The sequence below is a fragment of the Triturus cristatus genome, chromosome 11 (genome assembly GCF_964204655.1).
Source record: "Triturus cristatus chromosome 11, aTriCri1.1, whole genome shotgun sequence".
NCBI lineage: Eukaryota > Metazoa > Chordata > Amphibia > Caudata > Salamandridae > Triturus > Triturus cristatus.
Window position 1 is genome coordinate 4969213 of NC_140594.1, and position 24215 is coordinate 4993427.

General features: G+C 50.2%; 1 protein-coding gene across 1 annotated transcript in view; it reads left to right on the forward strand.

The window, feature by feature from the left end:
* BRI3BP (BRI3 binding protein) overlaps positions 1-4885 on the forward strand; it is a 40916-nt gene extending 36031 nt beyond the window's left edge. Inside the window, exon 3 of the mRNA XM_085634636.1 lies at positions 1531-4885. Within this exon, the coding sequence (XP_085490762.1) occupies positions 1531-1946 (416 nt within the window). The 3' untranslated portion in view covers positions 1947-4885. The remainder of the gene's footprint in view (positions 1-1530) is intronic.
* Positions 4886-24215: the final 19330 nt, after the last annotated feature.

Here is a 24215-nt window from a genome sequence, read left to right on the forward strand (position 1 = left end):
CGCTCCCCCTCCAGCCTATTATAACCTTGGCCCTGCCCCAAGCCCCATCCCAGGCTAAATGCAGGGGGGCAACGCTCCTCCACCATAGTGGAGCAGCCGCCGCTGCTGGGGTTGCCCTATGTAGCTGAATACTGGGGGAGGGGGCCCTATGTAGCTGAATACTGGGGGAGGGGGCCCCTATGTAGCTGAATACTAGGGGAGGGGGCCCTATGTATATGAATACTTGGGGAGGGGGCCCTATGTACCTGAATACTGGGGGAGGGGGCCCTATGTACCTGAATACTGGGGGAGGGGGCCCGATGTACCTGAATACTGGGGGAGGGGGCCCGATGTACCTGAATACTGGGGGAGGGGGCCCGATGTACCTGAATACTGGGGGAGGGGGCCCCTATGTATATGAATACTTGGGGAGGGGGCCCGATGTACCTGAATACTGGGGGAGGGGGCCCCTATGTAGCTGAATACTGGGGGAGAGCGCCCCTATGTAGCTGAATACTGGGGGAGGGGGCCCCTATGTAGCTGAATACTGGGGGAGGGGGCCCCTATGTATATGAATACTTGGGGGCTGTGTGTGATGCATCATTGTTCTGTTTTCAAACGCTGAACTACACAGTACTGTGTTGTTTTCTCCACGAGCAGCACCAAACCCTTGTACTTTGGCCTACAAAGTTCTCGTCAACTTGAGGCAATGATGATGGTACATTTGCAGCAGGTTTGTTGCACAGCATTTGTATCTTTGTTGGAGACTTCTTGGTAACACCCTTCTCTCTCTCATCTCTTTCTCCCCCCCCCCCCCCCCCCCCATCACAATCCATAGCAGTGAAGATCTCCTGACCGTTGGTGGGAAGGGCCAGTTAGTGCTTACAGCAGCTGAGGTTTGGTTTTCAGTCATGGGTGCTTGGTCCATACTGACCCTGGGCAACAAATGTGAATGAACTCTGTGTTCCTCATTCCAGTTTCTGCCATTCGGCGGTGTTTGTTGGTAGTAGGCAGGGGAGGGGGGGCAGCTGCCTGCTACAGGGCTCACTGTCTTTCCTGGAGGCTCTCAACACGCTGGAAGCTAGTACCCTGGCCTTACATTCTATGACCCTAACCATGACATGCCAATGTTCCAGGCTTTCATAGCCCTGTGAAAAGCCAAAGTTTGACTCCCACAGCAGAAGTAAGACTATATACTTGATTTTTTTCCTCGTCTACTCTTTGATGTGATCCCACAAGTCCTCAGCCTGTCACTACTCCCCAGTAAAAGAAAAGGACTTGTGAAGGTCTAAAAGGATGTTGGGGAGTATCCTAAGCTGGAATGTTTTGAAGCAGTTTCCAAACTTGTCATTTTAACTTTTTCTTAAACCTGAAATTTCTCTCCTAGGTTTACCAGGGTGTTTGCATCCTTGCCGTAGGTGGTCAGTTTTCAAGAATGGGGCTCACTGGTGGTGGTTTACTTTTTTAATTATTTCAAAGGTAATAGGACTTTTGTACTTTAACTTGAATGTGGAAAGTTGTCTTGAGTTTTGTTTTTTCTTTCCCTTTCAGCCTCCAACTTGACTCACTACTTCAGTCCAGCAGCAGTTGCTAATAATCCAACCCGCGCTCTTTTGCTTGTCGGCTCGGTCCTCATTGCCTATTGGTTTGTGTCTCTCTTCTTGGGTTTCTTCTTCTACCTCCTTCATGTACTTTTTGGTCGATTCTTCTGGATAGTACGAGTCCTCCTCTTCGCACTGTCCTGCGTGTACATTCTGCAGAAGTACGAGGGCGAGCCGGAGCATGCAGTCCTTCCACTGTGCTTCGTAGTGGCTGTCTACTTCATGACCGGCCCTGTTGGCTTTTACTGGAGGAGGAGCAGCAGCGGCCTGGAGGAAAAGATCGACCGCCTGGACAGTCAGATTCGGGTCTTGAATGCCCGTCTCATCAGGGTAATAGAAAGTCTGGACAGATCCAGTGACCAGTGAAAGGAGACTGAAGTCTACACCTCACCAGCTAACAGAAGAATATTACAAAGCACCATAAATAAATATCTATCTATATAATAATTACAAAGCAACAACCATAAACATTGTCAACTCGTTATCCAGTACTGAAGTATTATGCCTATAAATATTCAGGCCCGTGATCACAAGCAGTCCAGTGTGACATTCATCCTTTCAGACACTGGTCAACTTCTGACATGCTGTTACCTCTTGAAGTGTTTTACAGACCACATCTTTTCAATAATGACCAATCTAATCTTTACTTTATTTCTCAGCGGGACAGAGCCAAAAGTGCTAAACAGGAGGTTGTATACATATTCAGATAACCTAATGTTCCACAGTGTTGGCATCCACTGCTCACTTGTTATGTTTTTCTGCATGTTTCCCAAAAGCATTTGCACACATTCCTTTTTTTAAAACTTTGTGGGGATTTGTTAGTATCGAGGACCATGTGTATCACTATGCTGTGAAGACATATTTTAGTGCTAGAAATGCATATATATGCATAATTGTGAAAGTCTTAGATAGTACACAGTATTGTGGTGTTAATATATTGTCACCTTAGTTGTGCATTTTATAGCCTGAAGTGAACTACACCTTGGAAGGGTTGTCAGGGTGTCCACGTCCTGGTCGTTCACTGCTTCTTGCCACTTTACTCTGTCGCAGGACCAGCCGTGAGCAGCGATAGTCTACTCTTCTTGATTTTCATGGATTGTGCACATAGATTTGATTATGTAATGTCCGATCTCATGTAAAGCGCTCGGATACCTTCGGGTCTAGCCAGCGCTAAAAAAAACTTTTAAAATAAATTATCACGTTTTTGTGACTGGCACAAAACAAGAATCCTCTTTTCATAAGCCAGGCATTGGTGCCACCATGTTGCAGTGAATACTTTAACTGAACAAGTGTTTACTTTCAAAGTGACCATGTTGTTCTGTGTGGGGCAGACCTCTACAACTTTTTATTTTGTAGTTTTGTAATTTTAATGACTTTGCCACTGCTTAATTCCTAGAAATTGTACCATGCACTGAGTAGGAGGTAACCTCAGGGAAGATGGGTCATTTGTTTTTTTAAATGTTTTTAGGTTGGTTAGATTATGTATGTGATTTTTAAATTCCAAGAATGGTATAGATTTTAAATGTTAGCTGTGGGTGTTTAAATGTGCATTTGAGACCTGCAGATTGTATTTTTGCATTGTGTTGCAGCACTGATATCTGGGACATGTTGCCGTGTTTTGTATTCATTCCATTTTCTGATGACCCTCAGCAGAGGCGTGTGTAAGCAGTTTGAGGAAGGCTGTGTGTTGTGCAGGCTTTTTGGTCTGGAGAAGATTGGGGAGGGGTGTTATGTTCCCAGTTTAATGCACTGATCAATGTCCTGCGCCACTAACGTGCCAGCGTCTGCTTGGTGGACAAATGACGCAGCATGTAGTTGTGAGTTTCAGCTTTTATATCGTCCAGTTAATCACTTTGTGCACAAGCAGGAATATCCCATGTTCGTGCCAACTTGTTTTCTAATATTAATAAACATATGCCTTTTCTAAAACCTGTTTTATAAATATAAGCATTGACTGTCAGTGGCACGCTGCACTCTTTTTGAATTCTGTTTTGTATTTTAGAAAACACCACTTGGTTGTGTTAGAAGTAACAATAATTGATCTGTTCTTCTCTGGAAAAATCTTATTAGCACTATTGGTAATGTGACTGGAACCCTGCCCTGCTGTTAGAGGTGGACTTGTCCAGCCTGGGGTCAAGGGGGAAACCCTGCCTCGTTGTAAGGAGGGAAAGCCCTGCTATGAGGGTGAGACTTGCTGTGTTGTGACAGGAGCCCTGCTTGGGTCTGAGGGGGTGGCAGGCAGAAAGAGCCTGTCTGCTAATGGGACAAGCCCTGCATTTTCAGAGCAGAACTTGGCTGCCCTTGTTTGTAGTTTGGACTCAAAATGTAATGGAGTGCTGGCCGGGGCAATCCGTGTGACATGAAGTCATTACTTCTGTGGCGTGGCTTACAACATTGGTGCCCACACGTTCCAGAACGACGTGCAGCTTGCAATGCTGCTCCTTAGTGGAGCTGAGCAAGTGCTTTTTATTTTTTCTATTTAAGTGTAAGACAACTTGGAATTATGTTGTAACATAAGTCTGGCATAGTTTCTAAAGTCGAAACAGTGCTTTGTGTCTTAGTGCATATGTTTATAGTTTAAGATATCTGTGTATTTATTGAAAATTACTGGGATGTTTGGTTTTCTCTCCAATGTGAACTCGGAAGTAAGACTACTTGAATCCCTCCAAGTTGTACACTGTTGTTGGGTGTTTAACTATGCTTGGTATTGTTATGGTCATCTTGCACTGTTCTAGTTGCTGTTGTGCGCTTCTGTTTTTACACTCCACCAATCTGTATTTGGCAGTTATAGCCACAGATTCTATTTTTCAGAACTTAAGATATTGTTGTAACATCATCGTACTATTAGCAATGTATTTCCAAATATGCTTATTACTGCAACTTTCTGTTCTTTTACAGTCCTCCTTCCAACACCATATGTAACCCTCCGTTTCATACTCTGTAAGATTGTAAATGTGACCATGTGGACATTTTTTAGTGTTTTTTTCCAATTAAGTCCTAAAACCTTTACGGAAAAGTCAATTTTCTGCACTTCGTACATGTGTACAGATTTGAAAATTCCGTGTGGTATAGATTCTTTAATTTATTGCTTATGGCACTGAAGTTTTTTTTATTTTTAAATAATTGTATTTGAACTATCAGTTTCACAACTGGAATGTGCTCGGGAGATTAAAGCTGTACAAGGAAAGTTCATTGGTTTCTTTATGTAAGTGTTTGTAAAGCACTAATTCTCAAATTAAAATAACTTTTAGAACTTGCAAAAAAGGAATCCAAATCTATACAGCATAATAAAGTGTTTAAGCCCAGTCCGTCATTCTTCACCTTTGAACTTTGAGGACAAGTCCTAGGCTAAGCCTTTCTTCAAAATTTCAGTTATCAGATGTTTGTGTTGGCTCTGAATTTGGAGCCCAATGCTCTCTACATTTTTTGTCGAGGCAGCTCCATAGATGGCTCTCCGTGTTTATGGCAGCTGAAGTGGGGCATTGGGATCAACTGTGACCATGCTGACTGAAGGTTTCTAGTGTAGTTGTAGTGTGGGTCTACACTCTATAAATATGATGGTTCTTTGTTATAGTGACCTTTAGTTTAAACCTAGCTTCTACTGCGAGCCAGTGGAGTTCTTTTAGAGCCGATTGGTGCAGTCAGAGTGGGTCCAGGAAAGATGGGAGAAGCTCTTGATGGGGGACTTCATTAATCTCAACCGTGCTAACATGAAACCTAGCTCTGCCCACCACATTCTTGGGTTTTTGCCAAAGGACCCGAGGGGAATTTTATATGTTAACTTCGCCCTTCCGTATATCTTCATGTATCATCTCTAGGTCCTCATGAGGCTGCCATAAAATTGACTCTACTAGGAGGGTGCACCTTTGGAAGCTGTTTACTGGCCTGTGTTTGCTTCAATTTTTTTCCACCCATGTATCTTTGATTCTTATCAGTTCACAAAACCTCTTTTCAAGACGTGTGGGTGTAGATACATGTTTTGCATACTCCTACCATCTAACAGTTGGGTCCGGCTGTGTGCAAGTTGTTTTTCTTCGAAAAAGTCTTACAAATCATGAGGTAAAGTGACTCCTTGTTAATAGTGTTTCCTTTACGCCATCTGGTTTGGACATTTATTACTGCGCTCCAGTGTGAGACCGTTCCGGATTCTTTTCGGTTCGTAATTCACCCTTGCCCTCGGTATTGTTGTTGATCGCGTTTCCACCTTTTGCTCTTCAAGCTGGAGATAATTATCGATTATCGGATCGATGCGATTTAAGAACGACCCTTCAGGCCTTGCCCTTTCAGGCCTCTTTCCAACCATCAAGAATGCCCTGCTGATGGAACGGGTGCCTTTCCACTTCTGTCCCGGGTACCACGCGAAGTGCCCGTGGGCCAGCTTTCATCAGGTCTGCAATCTGTGCTCGTCTCCCAACCAAAACGAAAATAACTGCAAGGCCTGCCGATCGTTTCGGTCGAAGAAAACCTTACAGGACTGAAGGGCCCGTCTGAGGAAGATGCAGCATAGAGAAGTCAACAACACACCTTACCCCTTCTGACAACAGGATGTCGAGGAAGAGGAACCCCATGAGGCCTCTGCGGCCGAGAAAGAGGCTTTTTCCGTTGACGACTAAATTAGAGATCGAACTCCAGATGCAGGACTTTCCACTGTGTCGGCGTACTGAGTACAGATATCGCAGTCCTGCCACCAATAAAATTCAGCTCCAATTGAGCATAAAGCTCCTGGTCCACCCCTGCCAGTAGGCCATGGTCGTCATCGAAAAACCGAGTCGGATGCCCCACTCTCGGGCTCGGCAGTGAAACTTCACCTGAAGCTGACCACTTAGCACCGACCACTGAAATCCCTCACAAATCCATAGGTTTCTAAATTGTCACCGAAAGTGCACTTGGGTACCCCAGTGGAGCCAATTCTCCACAACTTATAGGGAAATCTTTATCCTCACCAGAAGCAAATCCACATACAGCCTCACACTCTGTGTATGTTGGCTAAAACTGTTGTTCCTGTGCCTTCCAAACGCCAGCTCTCTTTTGAATAAGCTATTGATCTGCCGGTGCTGTCCAAAAAAGAGAACGCCTCCAGTCCCTTGCACCCTCTTAAATCATCTTCTCCACCTCCACCACCCTTTATTCCCTAACCACCTTCACCCTCATTCTACGGGTGATCCACTAGATATCACTCCGGGGGGGGCTCTCCACATTCATTTCCAGGTGGGCACAGGACAGAGGGTGATATTTTTGATGTAGCACAGCCCTATGATCCTTATTTGGCATATTTTATTTTATTTATTTATTTTGGCGATTTTTAGAGCGCGCAAATACCCTTGGGTGTCTCGGCGCTGTAGATGCAGAACTCTCATGGGGGGGGGGTAGGAAGGTTTAGGCAGGGAACAACCAGGTTTTTAGTTTCTTTCTGAAATTCAGAAGGGTCGGGGCACACTTGATGTGTAGAGGGAGTGTGTTCCACAAAATGGCTGTGGCCACTGAGAAGCGTTTGTCGCCCCAGTTGGCCCTTCTTGTACGGGGGACCATGAGTAAATGTGCTGAGGATGACCGCAAGGTTCTTGTGTGTTCAAGCGGTCGGAAGGCTCTTCTTAAGAATAGGGGTCCGTGATCATGGATAGCCTTATATGCTATGCATAATGCTTTAAATTTGATCCGGCTCCTCACCGGTAGCCAGTGCAGCTGTCGGATGTAGGGGGAGACCGATGCAAACTTAGGGATAGATAGCAGTATCCTGGCGGCTGCATTCTGCACGGTTTGCAGTTTATTGAGGACCTTTTGTTGTGCATTGAGGAACAGTGCGTTGCAGTAGTCAGTTTTGGAGAATACCAAAGTACTGACCAGGGTTTTGCCTGCATGAGGAGGAAGATATGGGATTAATTTTTTTATCCTTTTTAGAGTGTGGAAGGAAGAAGAAACCACTGCATTAGCATGTTGCTGAAATGACAGCTTGTTATCGAAGATAACGCCCAGGTTGCGTACCTTCGTTACAGGTTCTGGGGGTTGTCCCATCTGGTGGGGCCACCATTGTGGGGACCAGGTAGGTTGGAGCCTCCCGAATGTCATCACTTCTGTCTTATCAGAATTGAGTTTAAGACAGTTGGATGACATCCAGGAGCTTATTGCCATCATTCCCATTTGGAAGTTGGCTGCCACCGAGATTCCATCGTTGTGTATTGACAGCACCAATTGGGTGTCGTCGGCATAAGCAGTCAGGGAGATTCCGCAGGATTTTATGACCCTCGCCAGGTCCGACACATAGATGTTGAATAGTGTCGGACTTAGCGAGGATCCCTGCGGTACTCCACATGGCAGGGAGAAGGTCTGGGATGTAAAATTGCCTAGCTTTACAGTTTGCGGACGGTTTGCCAGAAATGAGGCCAAGAGGTTTTTGGCTTTGTCTGTGATTCCTATGGCCTCGACACGGTCGATCAAGGTGGCATGGTCGACCGTGTCAAAGGCCGCGGATAGATCGAGGAGTATCAGTACTGCAGCTCCTCCGTTATCCATCGTAGCCCTAATCTCATCTGCATAAGAAATGGACCCTCCAGGGGACTCTGATTGCAACCTCTACCCTGCTAGGCCATCTGCTCCTGAGGAGCTTATCAGCAGGGCTGCCACATACCATCAGGTGCTACTACATAAGGAGCCTATACAGGAAGATTTCCTTTTTGAAACCTTTTCCACCACACATAGAGCAACACAATATCTCCGTATGTTCAATACTATGCTACGGCATACATGTGATATTTTCAAAGATCCTGTGTGAGCCCGTATTATCACTCCCTCACCAAGTCCTCGCCATCTTGCCCTAGTTGCATCAGGTGACAAATTCTATGTGCCTCTCTTGTAGTTGCCAATGCCTGTAAAAGCTCATTGATGCCTCTGGCAAAAGGGTAGCTGCACAGTCTGCCCGCCAGTCACTGGCGTATTGCTAACGTCAGCAAGACCACTGACTCATTGTCAGTGAAAATGCTCTCCCAGCCTCGCAGCTCCACCATTAATTGAGGCCTCTCCCGAGCCCCTGCCCTCCTCCACTCGCAGGTCATACCTGCACCTTATCCCTTGTGGTCCAATGGACCTCTGACTCCTTTCCCTCGCTCCGCTGTCTCTGCCCCCTTCATCCTCTCCTTGTGCTCCATTTTCACCCTTTAGCCTTTGCTCAGTTTTCACCCTTTAGCCTTTGCTCAGTTTTCACCCTTTAGCCTTTGCTCCCTTTTCACCCTTTAGCTTTCGCTCTGTTTTCACCCTTGCTCCGTTTTCACGCTTTAGCTTTTTCACCCTTTCACTCTTTATATCTTATTTCTTCTTTCTTTCACCCTTTTTCCTCTTTACATTCTCTCCCTTCTTTTGCCTGCTTCCCCCGTTTTTCCTGCCGCCGCTGCAGTTCCTGTGACCTCCATTTCCCCCCCCCCCTCCCCAACTGGACCAGCCCGAGCCAGGTTCCCTCCCCTGCCTCCAGCTGCCCAGCCCTCCTCGACCCCTACTTAATGGCGGCCGTGCAGTGGACGCGAGCAGCGGGCGTGCCGCTGGTGCGCTAAAGGCAAGCCCTGCGTGCAACCAGCACCAGGAACTCTGGACCTCTGCACTGCCAATGCTACACCCCAGCAGCAATCCACATACTCAAGCCAGGCCGCCACAACAACTGCAAGCTAGCATCACCAGCTGACACCCACGGACCCTTCAGCTGTCACTGCTGCCGGCACACCTGCAGCACCGCCAGGAACACGGACCCAGCACAACACGCCTGCAAGATTACAACCAAACAGATGACCCTGCAATGCCTCCTCCTCCACGTCCGATCACTCCACAAACACGCCACCGAAATCTGTGACCTCCTTGACAGCACCACCCCAGACGTAGCATTCTTCTCTCAACCTGGACCAACACCACCTCTGGACCGGACATCACCATCACCATTCCCCAAGGATGCAAGATCTCCCAAAAGGACCGCCGCATCCGCCCGGGAGGAGGAATCACCATTGTTCACAAATCCACCCTCCGGCTGAGCACACTCCCCGATGAGCTCACAGACCTGATGGAACACCTACACTTCAGGATACAGGCCAGCCCTACCACCGCCCTCTGAGGAACTCTCATCTTCCTCCCCCCCCCCCCCACCCCCCCTAACCAGTCACCAACTCCATCAGGGACATCATCTCCCCACAAGCCATTGCATCAACCAACTACACCCTGCAGGGAGACCTCAACTTCAACCTCGACAACCAACTAGACCCCAACTCCACATCCCTCCTGGACAACCTTCACAACATTGGATTCTGCCAGATCGTGACCGAACCCAGCGCACTCAGCAGGGCACACCCTCGACCCCCCTCTTCACAACAGGAAACTCCATCACTTTCATCCACACCACCGATCTCCTGTGGACAGACCATCGATGCATCCTCTTCAACTTCAGAACACCCACCACCCACAGACACCAGCACCTGCTCCCACAAAGAAACTGGACCAAAATCACCGACGACCAGCTCACCACCTCACTCGGCAACTCCACCTCAACCACTGCGGAAAACGATGACCCGAACACCGCAGCCCGAACTCTGCACAGATGGATCTCCGACAGCGCCTACATCATAGCACCCCTCAAGAAGAACAAGAACACACACGCCACGAAAGCCAGGTGGTTCACCACCGAACTTTGTGAGTCCAGACGCACATGCCGCTTCAAAGGCCTGGAGGAACTCCAAAAGCCCACAACAACCTCAGAGCTGCCACCAACGTCCTCTATCAACTCATCAGGAAAACAGCTATCGAAGACAGAATCTCCACACACTTGCACAACAGCAAAGAACTCTTCAGCATCATAAAGGAGTTCGCCCAACCCACCAGCAAGTCTACTGACATTCCTCCCTCACAAGACCTCTGCAACAAACTCAGCACCTTCTTCCAGCACAAAATCAAGAACATTTATGACCACTTCGAAGATCCTAACACACTGAACCCTCACCAGCCACCCCCCGATACCCTTAAGCCAACGATCGACAGCTGGACAGCCCTCCCCACCGAAGACACACTGAAGACTATTAAGTCAATCCACTCCGGGGCCCCCACGGACCCCTTCCCCCACCACATCTTCAACAGAGCAGCCGACACCATCGCACCCGCGCTCCGCCACACCATCAACTGCTCCCTGTTGACCACCTCCTTCCCCGATGACTGGAAATACGCCGAGATCAACCTCCTCCTGAAGAAGCCCTTGGTGGACTCCACCGACCTCAAAAACTACAGACCCATCTCCCAGCTCCCGTTCCCAGCAAAAGTCATTGAGTAAGCCATCAACAGCAAACTCGCTACCTTCTACGAAGAGCACGACATCTTCGACTCATCCCAATCCGGATTCAGAAAAAAACCCTGTACAGAAACCACCGTCCTCGCCGCGACTGACTACATCCGCTCCCTCCTGGACAGAGGAGAAACAGTAGCCCTCATCCTCCTCGACCTCTCAGCGGCCGTCAGCTCAGTCTCCCACCGCATCCTAATACGCAGACTCCACGACGCAACGATCCGGGACAAGGCCCTCGACTGCATCCACTCCTTCCTCTCCGGCAGAACGCAGCGGGTCAGACTCCCTCCTTTCCTCTTGGATCCTACATCAACCACCTGCAGAGTCCCCCATAGGTTCTCCCTCAGCCCCACGTTCTTCAACGTCTACATGGCTCCGCTTACCCCCGCATTGTTTCATACACGGACGACACACAACTCATACTCTCCCTATCCAACTAACCCAACACAGCTAAACACAGCTTTCAAGAAGGCATGGAAGCAGTCGCCAAATGGATGAAAATCAGCTGCCTACAACTCAACACTGACAAAACAGAAGTAATAATCATGGGCCGACACCTGGAACAACACATGGGGGCTGCCTGCTCCCGGAAGATGACCATGGAGTTATTGGCCAGATACGTTCATTCACTGGGACGAAACGGAGGAGCTCCTCCAGCACCTCCCAAAGGAGCATAAAAAGAGAGGGCATGAACTTGTAGCTGAATGCAAGCTCATTTCTAATACCTCCATTAGGTGCACCCTTGGCTATGCAGACACCACTGCAAGGGGCAGCAGTGATACTAGCGTTTTGTTAAGACGACATGCCTGGCTGCGTATATCTGGCTTTAAGCCAGAGGTTCAACAAAACTTATGGATTGTCCCTTTTGATAAAGAGCATCTTTTTGGCCCACAAGTTGATCAGGCACTTGAGAAGATGGGAAAGGACACAGTGGTTGCAAAGTCCATGGGTGCATTACAAACACCAAGTCCCTGTGGCTTCTTTTGCTGCTCCTCCTAAAGGGTGGGCTCAAAAACCACTGAGGTCAGTCACCAATCCTCTCCCAGAGGTTATTCTAGGGGCACATATAGAAGCAACAGCTTCCACGTGGTGCTGCACCCACCACAAAACAGTGGCTCTCCCCTTCCCTCGATCATCCCACAGCTGTCGGGGGGCCGATTCCAACAGTGTTTCCCCACGTGGCTATCCAGAACATCAGATCAGTGGGTATTGGACATTTACCAACATGGTTATTGTCTGGAGCTTATAACCACACCTCCAAACATTTCACCTCATGCTCACAGGTTCTTGCTGGAACACCAAACATTACTCCGGAAGTTCAAGCTCTTCTCAAAGGAGCTATAGAACCCATCCCTCTTCATCAGGAGTATACTCCATGTGCTTCCTAATACCCTAAAAGGATTAATCTTGCGGCCAATGTTGGATCTAAGGCCCTTAAATCATTACATCATCTCAGAAGACTTCCTTGTGGTCACTTTTCAAGACGTAATTTCGCTTCTACAGCAAGGCAACTTTCTCTCAGCCCTAGATTTAAAGGATGCCTATTTTCACATTCCAATGCATCCATCACATCGCACATACCACAGATTTGTGATAGCAGGCAAACCATATCAATTCAAAGTCCTCCCCTTCGGGGTGACTACTACACCTCGAGTATTCACTAAATGCCTAGCAGTGGTAGCAGCAAATTTACGCAGACAAGTAATCCATGTCTTCCAAATCTCGATGACTGGTTTATCAAAGCCATTGCCACTGCTGTGTTAACAAAATGCTCAAAGTACCGTAACCCTGCTCCAGCAGTTTGGTTTTACCATCAATTTCCAAAAATCTCAGCTTCAGCCTTTATAGAGTCAACCATATCTAAGGGCTATCCTAAACACCCAACTGGGATTAGCCAATCCCAATACAGCAAGGATACAACATTTTCAAACACCAGTACCACGGTTCCAACCCGATCAAGAATTGACAGTTTGAGCTTGCATGCGCCTATAAGGAATGATGGCATTGTGCATCACCATAGTCCCTCAGGACAGGTTATACATCCGTACATTGCAGGAATATCTAGCACAATAATTTTCTCAGTCAAATGGTCATTTAGAGAATCTAGTCTTAATAGACTGTCGCACTCCTCCCTCCTGGACCGAGGAGAAGCAGAAGCAACCTGTTAAAACATTGGCCTTTCCTTCAACCTGTCCCCGACATTATCCTAACAACAGAAGCATCACTGTTAGAATTTGGGACCTCTGGTTGGCACAGGTAGGTACTTGTGTCCAGCAGGGATCCTCTCCTCTAGTCAGGATAAAGTGTTACACTCCCAACAAAACCCCCTGTCGCCCTCTAGGTAGCTTGGCGCGAGCAGACGAAGCTTATCTCGGGCGCAATGGTTAAGCATTTGTGACCACATACAGTAATTCAATGGCAACCCCACAAATGGACTCCACACTGGGTTTATCAGACTTAATTATTTTATATATAGGCAGACTTGGCACAAAACCAAATAACGAACCCAAGACCCCCAATACTCTTGCCAATAAGCAGTTCTTGATTGAAAGTCTTTTACAGTTCTGTGCGGTTCGTGTTACTTCGTACGGTCCGTACGGGATGAAGATGCTTTTGAGCGGGGCTCAGAAGCGTTGCAGACGCTCCGGGCGAAGCGTACACCTTGCAGTGCTTACGAACGGGGCTCACAACCGCTACAGACGCTCCGGGCGAAGCGTACACCCTGCGGTGTTTACGAGCGGGGCTCACAGACGCTCCGGTGCGGAGCGTACACCTTACGGCCAGAGCAGTGTGATTCGAAGAGGGGAAACAAAAGTGCGGCACGAAGTTCTTCCTTCACGGTGCGTGCTACGGCTCGTAGGGGGCCTTAGTCACGTTGTTTGGGCCGGACAGCTGGGCACAGGCTTTCCAGTGTGTGCTTCGGGTTTGCGATTAGAACGGCGGTTCTCGGCGGCAATTCTCATGGGGGGGCGGTGAAGTCCACTGGTCCTGGGACTTCGTTCAGGGGGCAAGCTCAGTCACAAGCCCTTGAATATCTTAAAAAGCACAAGTTGAAGTAAAGTTTATCAGCAATCTTTCTCCTCTCCTTCAGCAGCAAGGCAACCACTGCAGGCCAATCCCCCAGGTCAGGGACAGTACTCCTCCTACAGCTTTCCCGGTTTCTTTCCCTCAGGCAGAGGTTCGTCTTGTAGCAGGATCTCATTTCTTAGGAGCATGGCTCCTATACTTGTACTACATTTCTTTTGTTCTTGCAGGCCAGGAGGGCCCTTGCCTAGTTCTGTCCGGTTTCTGAGCACTTTGTTGACATGATGCAGGCTTCTGCTTTCAGTGTGCAGGGCAGAGACCTCAGACGCTCCACAGGAGGTGGAACCAGCATTGTGGTGGCAGAGCACAGCCCTATTCAGAGTCCAGGTGCACTCCTCCCACCCATCCTGGTGTAATCTTCCTATTCACCACCTGGCTGCCCAGACTGTCTCTTGGAATTCCCCAGCCCTGTCACTCACACAAACCAGACAGCAGATACAAATCAGCGCAGAGGCGGGCTGAAATGGTTAGGCAAGCAAATGCCAACTTTCTAAAAGTGGCATTTGCAAACACAGAACATTAAAACAAACTTTGCTAAAAGATGTATTTTATTATTCTGATTTCAGGCATACTAAACTCTATTTTCTACCATGTCCCCTGGGTCTGTTAGGATCATAGGATGTAACAATTCTAACAGCCCATTCTGGCCTATGGAGAACAGGTAGCCTTACAATAGTGAAAAACGAAAATGGCTGTAATTCACTATTAGGACATGCCACACACATCAGCGCATGTCCTACCTTATGCTTACAATTCACCCTGCCCTTGGGCCTACCATAGGGCTGACTAGTATGAAGTTAAGGGAAGGTTTAGGGACTGGCAAGCGGGGGCACTTGCCCAGTCAGCATGACAGCACCAGACTGCACGCAGGTTCTGCAATGGCAGACCCTAGACACATTTTACCAGGCTGCTTCTGTGGGTGGCACAACCAGTGCTGCAATCCCACCAGCAGCATTTGTATTTAAAAACCCTGGGCACTCCTGGTGCACTTTACTGGGGTCTGACAGTAAACCAAATAAGCCAATCATGGAATCCAACCAACATATACATTTTATATAGGGAGCACTTGCACTGTGGCACTGGTTGGCAGTGGCACAGTGCTCTGAGCAGCTAACACCAGCAAAAACATGAGGCACAACGAAGCAAAAAGTGGAAGGAAGACTCACGCCAAGGTGCCAGGTCTAACAATCACTCACAGCCTGGGTGCTCACTTACAGCATCCCACAGTCCAGGGTCTCCACGTCAACTGCTTAGAGCTTCTAGCTGTTCATCTAGCGTTGAAAGCCTTCCTTCCTACCTAACCTAATAGGCAAAGCTGTCAATAGTCCAGATGGACAATATGACAACCATGTACAAAAAAACCAGGGGGAGGCTCGGCCAACCATCATGGACGCGACTCCGATTGGCTCAGTGTACAGCCCCTTTAATCTGGGAGGACCCCGCGGATGCATAGATGGTGCTTACCTGGGAGAACCAGCTGGCGACTTTAAAGGAGAGATGGGAACGAAACTAGATGCACTTCGGGCAGACATGGACTCAGTTGACACCCGCACCCTGGATGTAGAGGCCAGGAGCTAGAAGGTTGACTAAATCCCTTGGAAGAAGGCACGGACTGTTTAACCGCCCAATTAAATTCCGTCCAGCTAAAATGCGAGGACTTAGAAAACCGCTCCCGGAGAGATAACATAATGGTGAGAGGCCTGGCAGAAGGAAGCAATGGGTCCGACCGGGACTCGTTCATGGTGGGTCTCTTCTCCAGCATCTTGGGAGATGACGCTTCAGAGTTGCAATTGGAATCAGTGCACAGGGTGAGCCCACAGCTTCAGGGAGAGAACCTATGCGTGTGGTATATTCTGGCCAAATTCAGCTCCTTCAAAACCAAGGAACTAGTACTTCGGAAAGTAAGGAGCAGCGATTCAGTCACCTTTCAGGGCACAACTCTTTCAAGATATGGCCCAGGCCGCACTGACTGATCACAGCAGCCCTACGAGATTGCCAGATAAAGTACCAATGGACTTACCCCTTTGAGATAGCCTTCTACCTTGGCAACAAACACCACTTCATAGATGTGGAGGGGGCAACGGCCCTACTCAGTGTCAAGAAATCGCCACGCCAGCGGGAGGCTTCCACAGGGAGAGCACGAGCAGAGCAGCCGACAGAACGGCGCGCACTAGGCCCTTGGCAGACGCCCAGGAGGGGTGGCAAGACGGCATAACATTGACAAACGCTCTCTCCCACGATCCAGTGCAGTAATGGTCGGTTTCCCCTCAACTGTCGACCAAGTAAAGACATCATCCTGAGAAGGAAGTGACATTGTGAATGAGTCGCTAGTTGCCCTAGGTCCCAGATCTCGGGATAAAAGAGAAGGAAGCGTCTCTCTTCTTGCACTGAAATAAGACCTAATCCTTGCTCTCTCTCCTTGACTCACTTCAGCTTGTAAAATTTTTAATCTTTTGAAACTAGTTTACGAATCGGCATGCTCACGAAGCTCAATGAGGGAAAATGGACGCGCCCCGGAAGTCACCAAGAAAGAAGCCTTTCTACCATTTTGGTGACTTCTTAGTTAATAGTTACTCTGTTTAAGTTCAGTGTTGTTTTTGACGTGGTGCCTAAAATGTGGTGCTTTTGACTGGGTTACGGGAAGGGGGGAGGGGGGTTGGCCGGGTTCCGGGCTGGGGGAACCTGTGGTTGTGTTGACGCTATAAAATGTGTGTCCTTACGTGGAAGCTACACAAAACTATTTAAATGGCAGTTAATTGTATGTCATGGAATGTAAAGGGTCTTAACTCCCCTAACAAGCGGCAACGTTTCTGAAAATGTCTGGGGGACCATCCAGTACGCTTTGTAGCATTACAAGAAGCTCATCTTAACACAAAAATGATCCACAAATTTTTCGCTCTTCTAACGCTACGAAGTGGAATGGGGTAGCCCTCCTTTTTCACTCTTTGATTCCCTATCAACCTCACAAAAAAAACAAGGCGGGGAGGTTCCTGATGGTCAGAGGCGTTTTGATGGGACGACCTTGAATCATAGTTGTGGTCCATGCTCCCAGTGATGTGCAGTCGTCATTTACCTCAATAGGAGATTTTCATCTGATTTGGGACTCCACAATAGTCATCACCGAAGTCAACGGGGGGAGTTTTTAGTAAGTCACTTAAAGCATCTCTGCAACAAATGGGACTGATAGATACATGGAGGGCCCTCAACGCGTGATTACTCTTTTTTTTTTTCTCTCTCTCACTCCCACAGATCGTACTCCAGGATTGACTATTTTTTTGCCAGCCAATCTCTCTAACACACTCTCGAGTGCTCATATACTTCCGATCCGTCCCTCCGACCACTCCCGACTTGCAATCTTTTAATTTTTTTTACAGAGTTTTATATAGTGCGAACTTGACCCGAAGGTATCTGGTATCAGAGCGCTTTACATAGCACCAGTTGCGTTAAATGAGGACACATTAATTTTTTAGGTCTCGCTTAAGCAGCGCACATGCGCTCCATAGGAGGTCCTTTAGCCGTCGTTCAGCTCTTATTCAAGCACTGCACTCGTGGCGGCATACACCTTGCGGGAGTGCGCAGCGGCGCGCCACGAGTGCAGTGCTTGAAAACATGAAGCCTGCTCTCCCAAGAGTGTGCCCTTACTGCTGCAGCCTGCACGCGTTTTTTTGTAAAAGTTTCAGCGCAAGGCGCGCGCGCTTTTCTAACTTTTTCCCACAAAACTTGTTTTCCTTTCAGTTTTGCGGTCATATTCTTTCTGTTTCTCCTTTACTAACTTTTCTTATAATTTGGGTTTCCGTTTCTGGTCTAGTTTTGCCTCTTTACTTGGGCATTGTTTTTCTTCTGGAAACCCTTCCTTTTGGGCTTATTTTCTTTTCGTCGGCGGATTCTCTTATTACCTTCCTTCTTTCCTTGCTTGGGCCTCTAACCTTTTCGATGAACTCTTCCCTCCCAAATGTGTTAACTTTATTTCTCTACAGTGGTTGACCCTTGTTTTCTTTTGAGTTTCTGTTGGTGAAACCAGACGGTGGAAGCTTCTGGAATGTTTTTGTTTTACATTAAACGTTTGTTGCTGCATTGGTTTGATCCGCGAAAATACAGGGGAACCTGACAGTGGGATGCTCCACATTATTCCTTTGTCAGCACGTCACAGCGCTACATGGTAGTTGTGCCAGGACATACAGGGCTGTGCACACCGCTGCAGATTACCAAATACGGGTCTCGCTATTGGGGTTGAGTCCTGGTTCAATGTGTGGGTTTTTCCTTCCTTCTCCTTGCCTCCCCCTCAAACCGCATGGCAGGCGGACTCTTAAACTAAAATCTCGGGCGTAGGACTGATAGTTAAAGCACGTGCCCTATTGAAAAGAAATGTAAAGGAAGCCGGAGACTTGTATCAACGAAAAGAGCTCTTTCTTTGCAAACCCTGCTTTCCGGGTTGGTCATTCTGGGGCATATAAACAATTTTGGAGCATCTCCCTATACTCCTCGTGAGATATGTGTACCCTTCGGTTACATTACCCATAAGAAGGAAAAAAAACGGAAGTACTGTGCTATCATTTAGTTTGAAAGATGTACAATCTTCATGTTCATACTAAATAGCATTTTGAAAGGCAACACGTAATGTTCACATTTGACCAAGTTGGGCACTTTTACTTAGAACGTCCATAGTTTTAAATAAACATTTATCTCTAATGCCCTGCACTGGTTTCGCTCCGATATAGCCCCAGCTGCATTTTTTCGTACCGCAAAGAAAACCCGATCCCGGAACTGCTTCTTTCCCCTCTGACCCTTGATGGCGAGAAGTCTAATCTAAACCACCTTTACTGTGGTGGTTTCTTTCTTTATAACTGCGTTGCAGTACCCAGCCTTAACGTCCAGTGTGATCCTACAGTAGGAATGGCCTACGCATTTGCTAAGCCATATTGCCAGTAAGTAACCGAGACATTCACTGTATTTTTATTTTTTTTGTGGCACCAGTGCAGCATTTCTACAATATGGCTTCCGGAGTTAAATGTCAATATTTACATGTGAAGCACTCAAAGTTAGTGCTCCTGAAACCACCTGAGGGGGCTGTTTCACTGTGAAGTGCGCACTTGACCAACACAGTTCTGAGTGGATGTTTGCACCCAAGTCAGTCAGCTTTTTCTGCGGCAGACACAAAACCCCAGGTCTAGACCACCCGGACATACACCTGTAGAGTGCAGAAAATAATCGACTTGGTGGCGTCCAGCTATGACTATAAAAACGATGGTGTACTCAGTTTGCCTCGCTTAGAAGCTGTATGTAGTGCCCACGGACTGCCTATACATACCCTCAGAACCTGTTTCTCCAGCGCTGCCTAAGCTAGATTTGTTGCACTTGATACAGTATAAGGTGTTCGAGGTGCCTAATAGGTGAGGCTCTTGAGGAGAGAACGCTTAATACATTCACTTTGCGCAGCCTTTTAAAAACCTAGACTGAGTCAAGATTGAGCAACATGTTTGTGAGACCGGCCTCGTGGCGTGGGCCCTCCCGACCAGCAAGCCACCCTGCAACCGCACCGATCCTCCATGTCACAGACTTCCGGCCACCATGGCCCAACATCCCGATGGCCGGCCAGGCCCCCAACACGCATGCCCGGCCGAGGGAGAGTGAAACCCCCCCAAGCCTGACCGAGAGGCGCCGACCCTGTCACACCTCTGGTCTCTTCCCCAAAGGAGGTTTCGAGCGACCACCAGGCCCCCGGTGAGCGGCCGCTTCGCCTGCTGGGTGTCTGGAGTCCCTCCCGGACCCACCTGAACAGATCAAAGGGGCCGAACGACAGGAGGCCCCGACACACCGCCCCCCCCAGGCACCAAGACCCCTCTCGGCGAGGTCCCCGGACTTCAAAGAGGAGGGGAAGTATAACAAGGGGTGCGGAAGGGACGGGAGGAGAAGACCTGGACTGACGAGAGCCTGCTGACCTGGTCGCGGCTCGATCGCTCCCCGAACCAAAGAACGCTACCCGAACTCTGAACCATCTGAGCCCTGCTGACGCTGTCGCGGCTCCCCGAACTGAACCACCTGAGCCCTGCTGACGCTGTCGCGGCTCCCCGAACTCTGAACCATCTGAGCCCTGCTGACGCTGTCGCGGCTCCCCGAACTCTGAACCATCTGAGCCCTGCTGACGCTGTCGCGGCTCCCCGAACTCTGAACCATCTGAGCCCTGCTGACGCTGTCGCGGCTCCCCGAACTCCGAACCACCTGTGACTCGCGGCCCCCTCCTCCAAGAGAATCGGCAGAGACTGCCAAGACCCCAAGACTGCCCAGGGCCACCGATTCATCCTCGTCCTGGTGGACCATGCCACCCGCTACCCCGAAGCCATCTCCCTCCGCACCGTGACAGCCCCCGTGGTGGGCCGGGCCTTGATGGGGATCTTCTCCCGCGTGGGGTTCCCCCGCGAAGTTGTGAGTGATCGGGGCACAAACTTTATCTCCAAATACATGAGGTCCCTATGGCAGCAGTGCGAAGTATCGTTCAAGTTCACCACCCCCAAGGGAATGGCCTAGTCGAGCGATTTTAACAGGACACTGAAAGGAATGATCATGGGCCTCGAAGAACCTCTACGCCGGAGATGGGACGTCCTCCTCCCATGCCTCCTGTTCGCCTACCGAGAGGTCCCACAAAAATCCCTGGGGTTCAGCCCATTCGAACTGCTATACGGACACCCCGTCCGGGGACCCCTGAGCCTGGTCAAGGAGGGTTGGGAAACGACTCCCCAGGGGACCCCTCCGGATGTGTTCCGATACATCTTGGCGCTCCGCAACCAGACCCGGAAATTCCGAGAACTCGCAGAGGCGAACCTCGAGGCGAGCCAGGAAGAGGTGAGGCGCTGGTATGACCAGAACGCTACACTGGTCGAGTTTCAGCCGGGCCAACATGTCTGGGTCATGACCCCGGTGAGACCCTGCGCCCTCCCAAGATAAATGGACTGGATCCTTCAAGGTGGTCGAGCGGAAGAGCCAAGTCACCAATCTCGTCGATGTACAGTCCCCGCGGAACCCCCTCCGGATCCTCCACGTGAACCGCCTCAAACCCCACTTTGTGAGGACGGAGTTGAGCTTACTCCTGGCCACCGACGATGGGGCCGAAAAAGACACCGAGCCCCTCCCAGACCCCCTGGGGGCGAAAGAGACCGATGGTTCCGTGGAGGGGGTGAGACTGTCAACCGCCCTCACAGCCCAGCAGTCCGACGACTGCCGCCAGCTACTAAGGTAGTTCGCGGACCTCTTCTCCCTAACCCCTGGTGTCACCGACTGGTGTGTCCACGACGTGAACACCGGCGACAGCCCGCCAGTAAGACACCGGGCCTACCGGGTCCCTGATCGGGTCCGAACCTGCATCCAGACCGAGGTAGCGAAGATGTTGGCCCTCGGGGTGATTGAACCCTCCGACAGCCCCTGGGCCAGCCCGGTAGTCCTGGTTCCGAAAGCGGCTGCCCCTGGTGTCTCCCCCGAGCTGAGGTTTTGCGTGGACTACCGAGGACTCAATGCGGTCACCCGAGCGGACGCTCACCCTATCCCCCGCGCAGACGAGCTCATCGACCGCCTCGGGGCCGCTCGCTACCTCAGCACCTTCGACCTAACTTGTGGATACTGGCAGATTGCCCTCACCGAGGGAGCGCTCCGCCTTCTCCACCCCGGATGGGCACTACCGCTTTAGGGTGATGCCGTTTGGAATGAAGAATGCCCCGGCCACCTTCCAGCGGCTGGTGAACAGGGTCCTGTCCGGACTAGAGGGGTTCAGCGCGGCGTACCTCGACGATATAGCGGTATTCAGCTCCCAATGGACCGAGCACCTCCGACAAGTCCTGCTGGCTCTGCGCCAGGCCGGACTCACCATCAAAGCCAGCAAATGTCAAATTGGGCACGGCTCCGTAACCTATCTGGGGCACCAGGTGGGAAGCGGACAGGTCGCCCCCCTCCAGCCAAAGATTGACGCCATCTTGTCCTGGGAACCCCCAACGTCCCAAACGGAAGTCCGGGCCTTCCTGGGCCTCACCGGTTACTACCGGAGGTTTATTAAGAACTATGGCAGCATCGCAGGCCCCCTCACAGAGCTAACCTCCAAAAAACACCCCAAGAAAGTACAATGGACTCCCCCATGCCAGGACGCGTTCGACGCCCTAAAAACCGCTATATGTACTGCTCCGGTGCTTAAGGCCCCCGACTATGCCCAGGAGTTTGTGGTCCAGACGGACGCCTCGGAACACGGCATCGGGGCAGTCCTCACAGTTCAACGACAAGGGTGAAGATCAGCCCATAGCCTTCATCAGCCGAAGGTTGCTGCCCCGAGAACAGCAGTGGAGCACAATTGAAAGAGAGACCTTCGCAGTAGTCTGGGCCCTCAAAAAGCTACGGCCCTACCTGTTCGGAACACACTTCCGAGTGCAAACCGACCACCGACCCTTGCGGTGGTTGATGCAGATGCGAGGGGAAAACCCCAAACTGCTACGCTGGTCCATCTCCCTCCAGGGGATGGACTTCACTGTGGAACATCGCCCCGGGACGGAACACGCCAACGCGGACGGTCTGTCCCGATTCTTCCGCTTCAGCGAGTAGAACCCCCAAGTGGATGGGTAGTTCTCCCCGCCTTTCAGCTGGGGGGGGCGCGTGTGAGACCGGCCTCGTGGCGTGGGCCCTCCCGACCAGCAAGCCATCCTGCAACCGCACCGATCCTCCATGTCACAGACTTCCGGCCACCATGGCCCAACATCCCGATGGCCGGCCAGGCCCCCAACACGCATGCCCGGCCGAGGGAGAGTGAAACCCCCCCCAAGCCAGACCGAGAGGCGCCGACCCTGTCACACCTCTGGTCTCTTCCCCAAGGGAGGTTTCGATCGACCACCAGGCCCCCGGTGAGCGGCCGCCTCGCCTACTGGGTGTCTGGAGTCCCTCCCGGACCCACCTGAACAGATCAAAGGGGCCGAACGACAGGAAGCCCCGACACACCGCCCCCCAGGCACCAAGACCCCTCTCGGCGAGGTCCCCGGACTTCAAAGAGGAGGGGAAGTATAACAAGGGGTGCGGAAGGGACTGGAGGAGAAGAAGACCTGGACTGACGAGAGCCTGGTGACCTGGTCGCGGCTCGATCGCTCCCCAAACCAAAGAACGCTACCCGAACTCTGAACCATCTGAGCCCTGCTGACGCTGTCGCGGCTCCCCGAACTCTGAACCACCTGAGCCCTGCTGACGCTGTCGCGGCTCCCCGAACTCTGAACCATCTGAGCCCTGCTGGCGCTGTTGCGGCTCCCCGAACTCTGAACCATCTGAGCCCTGCTGACGCTGTCGCGGCTCCCCGAACTCTGAACCATCTGAGCCCTGCTGACGCTGTTGCGGCTCCCCGAACTCTGAACCATCTGAGCCCTGCTGACGCTGTCGCGGCTCCCCGAACTCCGAACCACCTGTGCCTGCTGAGTGACTCGCGGCCCCCTCCTCCAAGAGAATCGGCAGAGACTGCCAAGAGAAGCAACATCCCCTCAGCTCGAGGATTGAGAGCTGTGCGCCGGATACTCCGCAGAGACACTGACTCAAAGACTGTCCCGCTACCCCAAGATCACCGCCGTTTGTGACACTAATTCTGTACCTGTTTTCTGGATCATAAAGATCCCCTACAACTACGATAAAGTATATTGTCTTACGAAGAACTACTGTGTGGTGTTCCTCTATCAGAAGAGAGTAAGCGCAGCGTGTGCGATCCTAGGTACGAGATCCTTCCAGGAAGGGCCTCCCCGCTCTTGCTCGACCTAACTCTGGGGAGGGTGGGTCTCCGGGTGGTCAGGAACGCATTCCGCAGCCTTCCCGGGGAACGCTTTCCAACAATGTTAGACCTCATTCCTGGGTCTGACTGGTAAGCTTTTCTTTAGTAAACTCAATTTTTTGGCCAGAAACTTTACTGAACTTTGGTCATGTGTTTTAGGTGAACTCTGACATGAACCAATGTGCAGTATGTGTCAAGGGAGTCAACCCTCTCTACTTTGAGTAGATTCTAGATAATTTACTCCTTCTGCCTCCTGAGCATGGCCGTTGCTCTGACTGTATTACCTTCCTATTGACTCCTGGTGCATTGCCTGTGCGTTCTGTCAGAGTAGTGGAGGAAAGTTGCTGCCCTGTGGGAAGTCCCTCAAATGTGCTCTTGTTTTGACCCGCCTTCTTATTTTTGTTGGGGCCTTCTCTTGGCCTGATATCCAGTTCTGTTTCCTTGTGCATGACCCCATTTTTAGGTCTCGCTT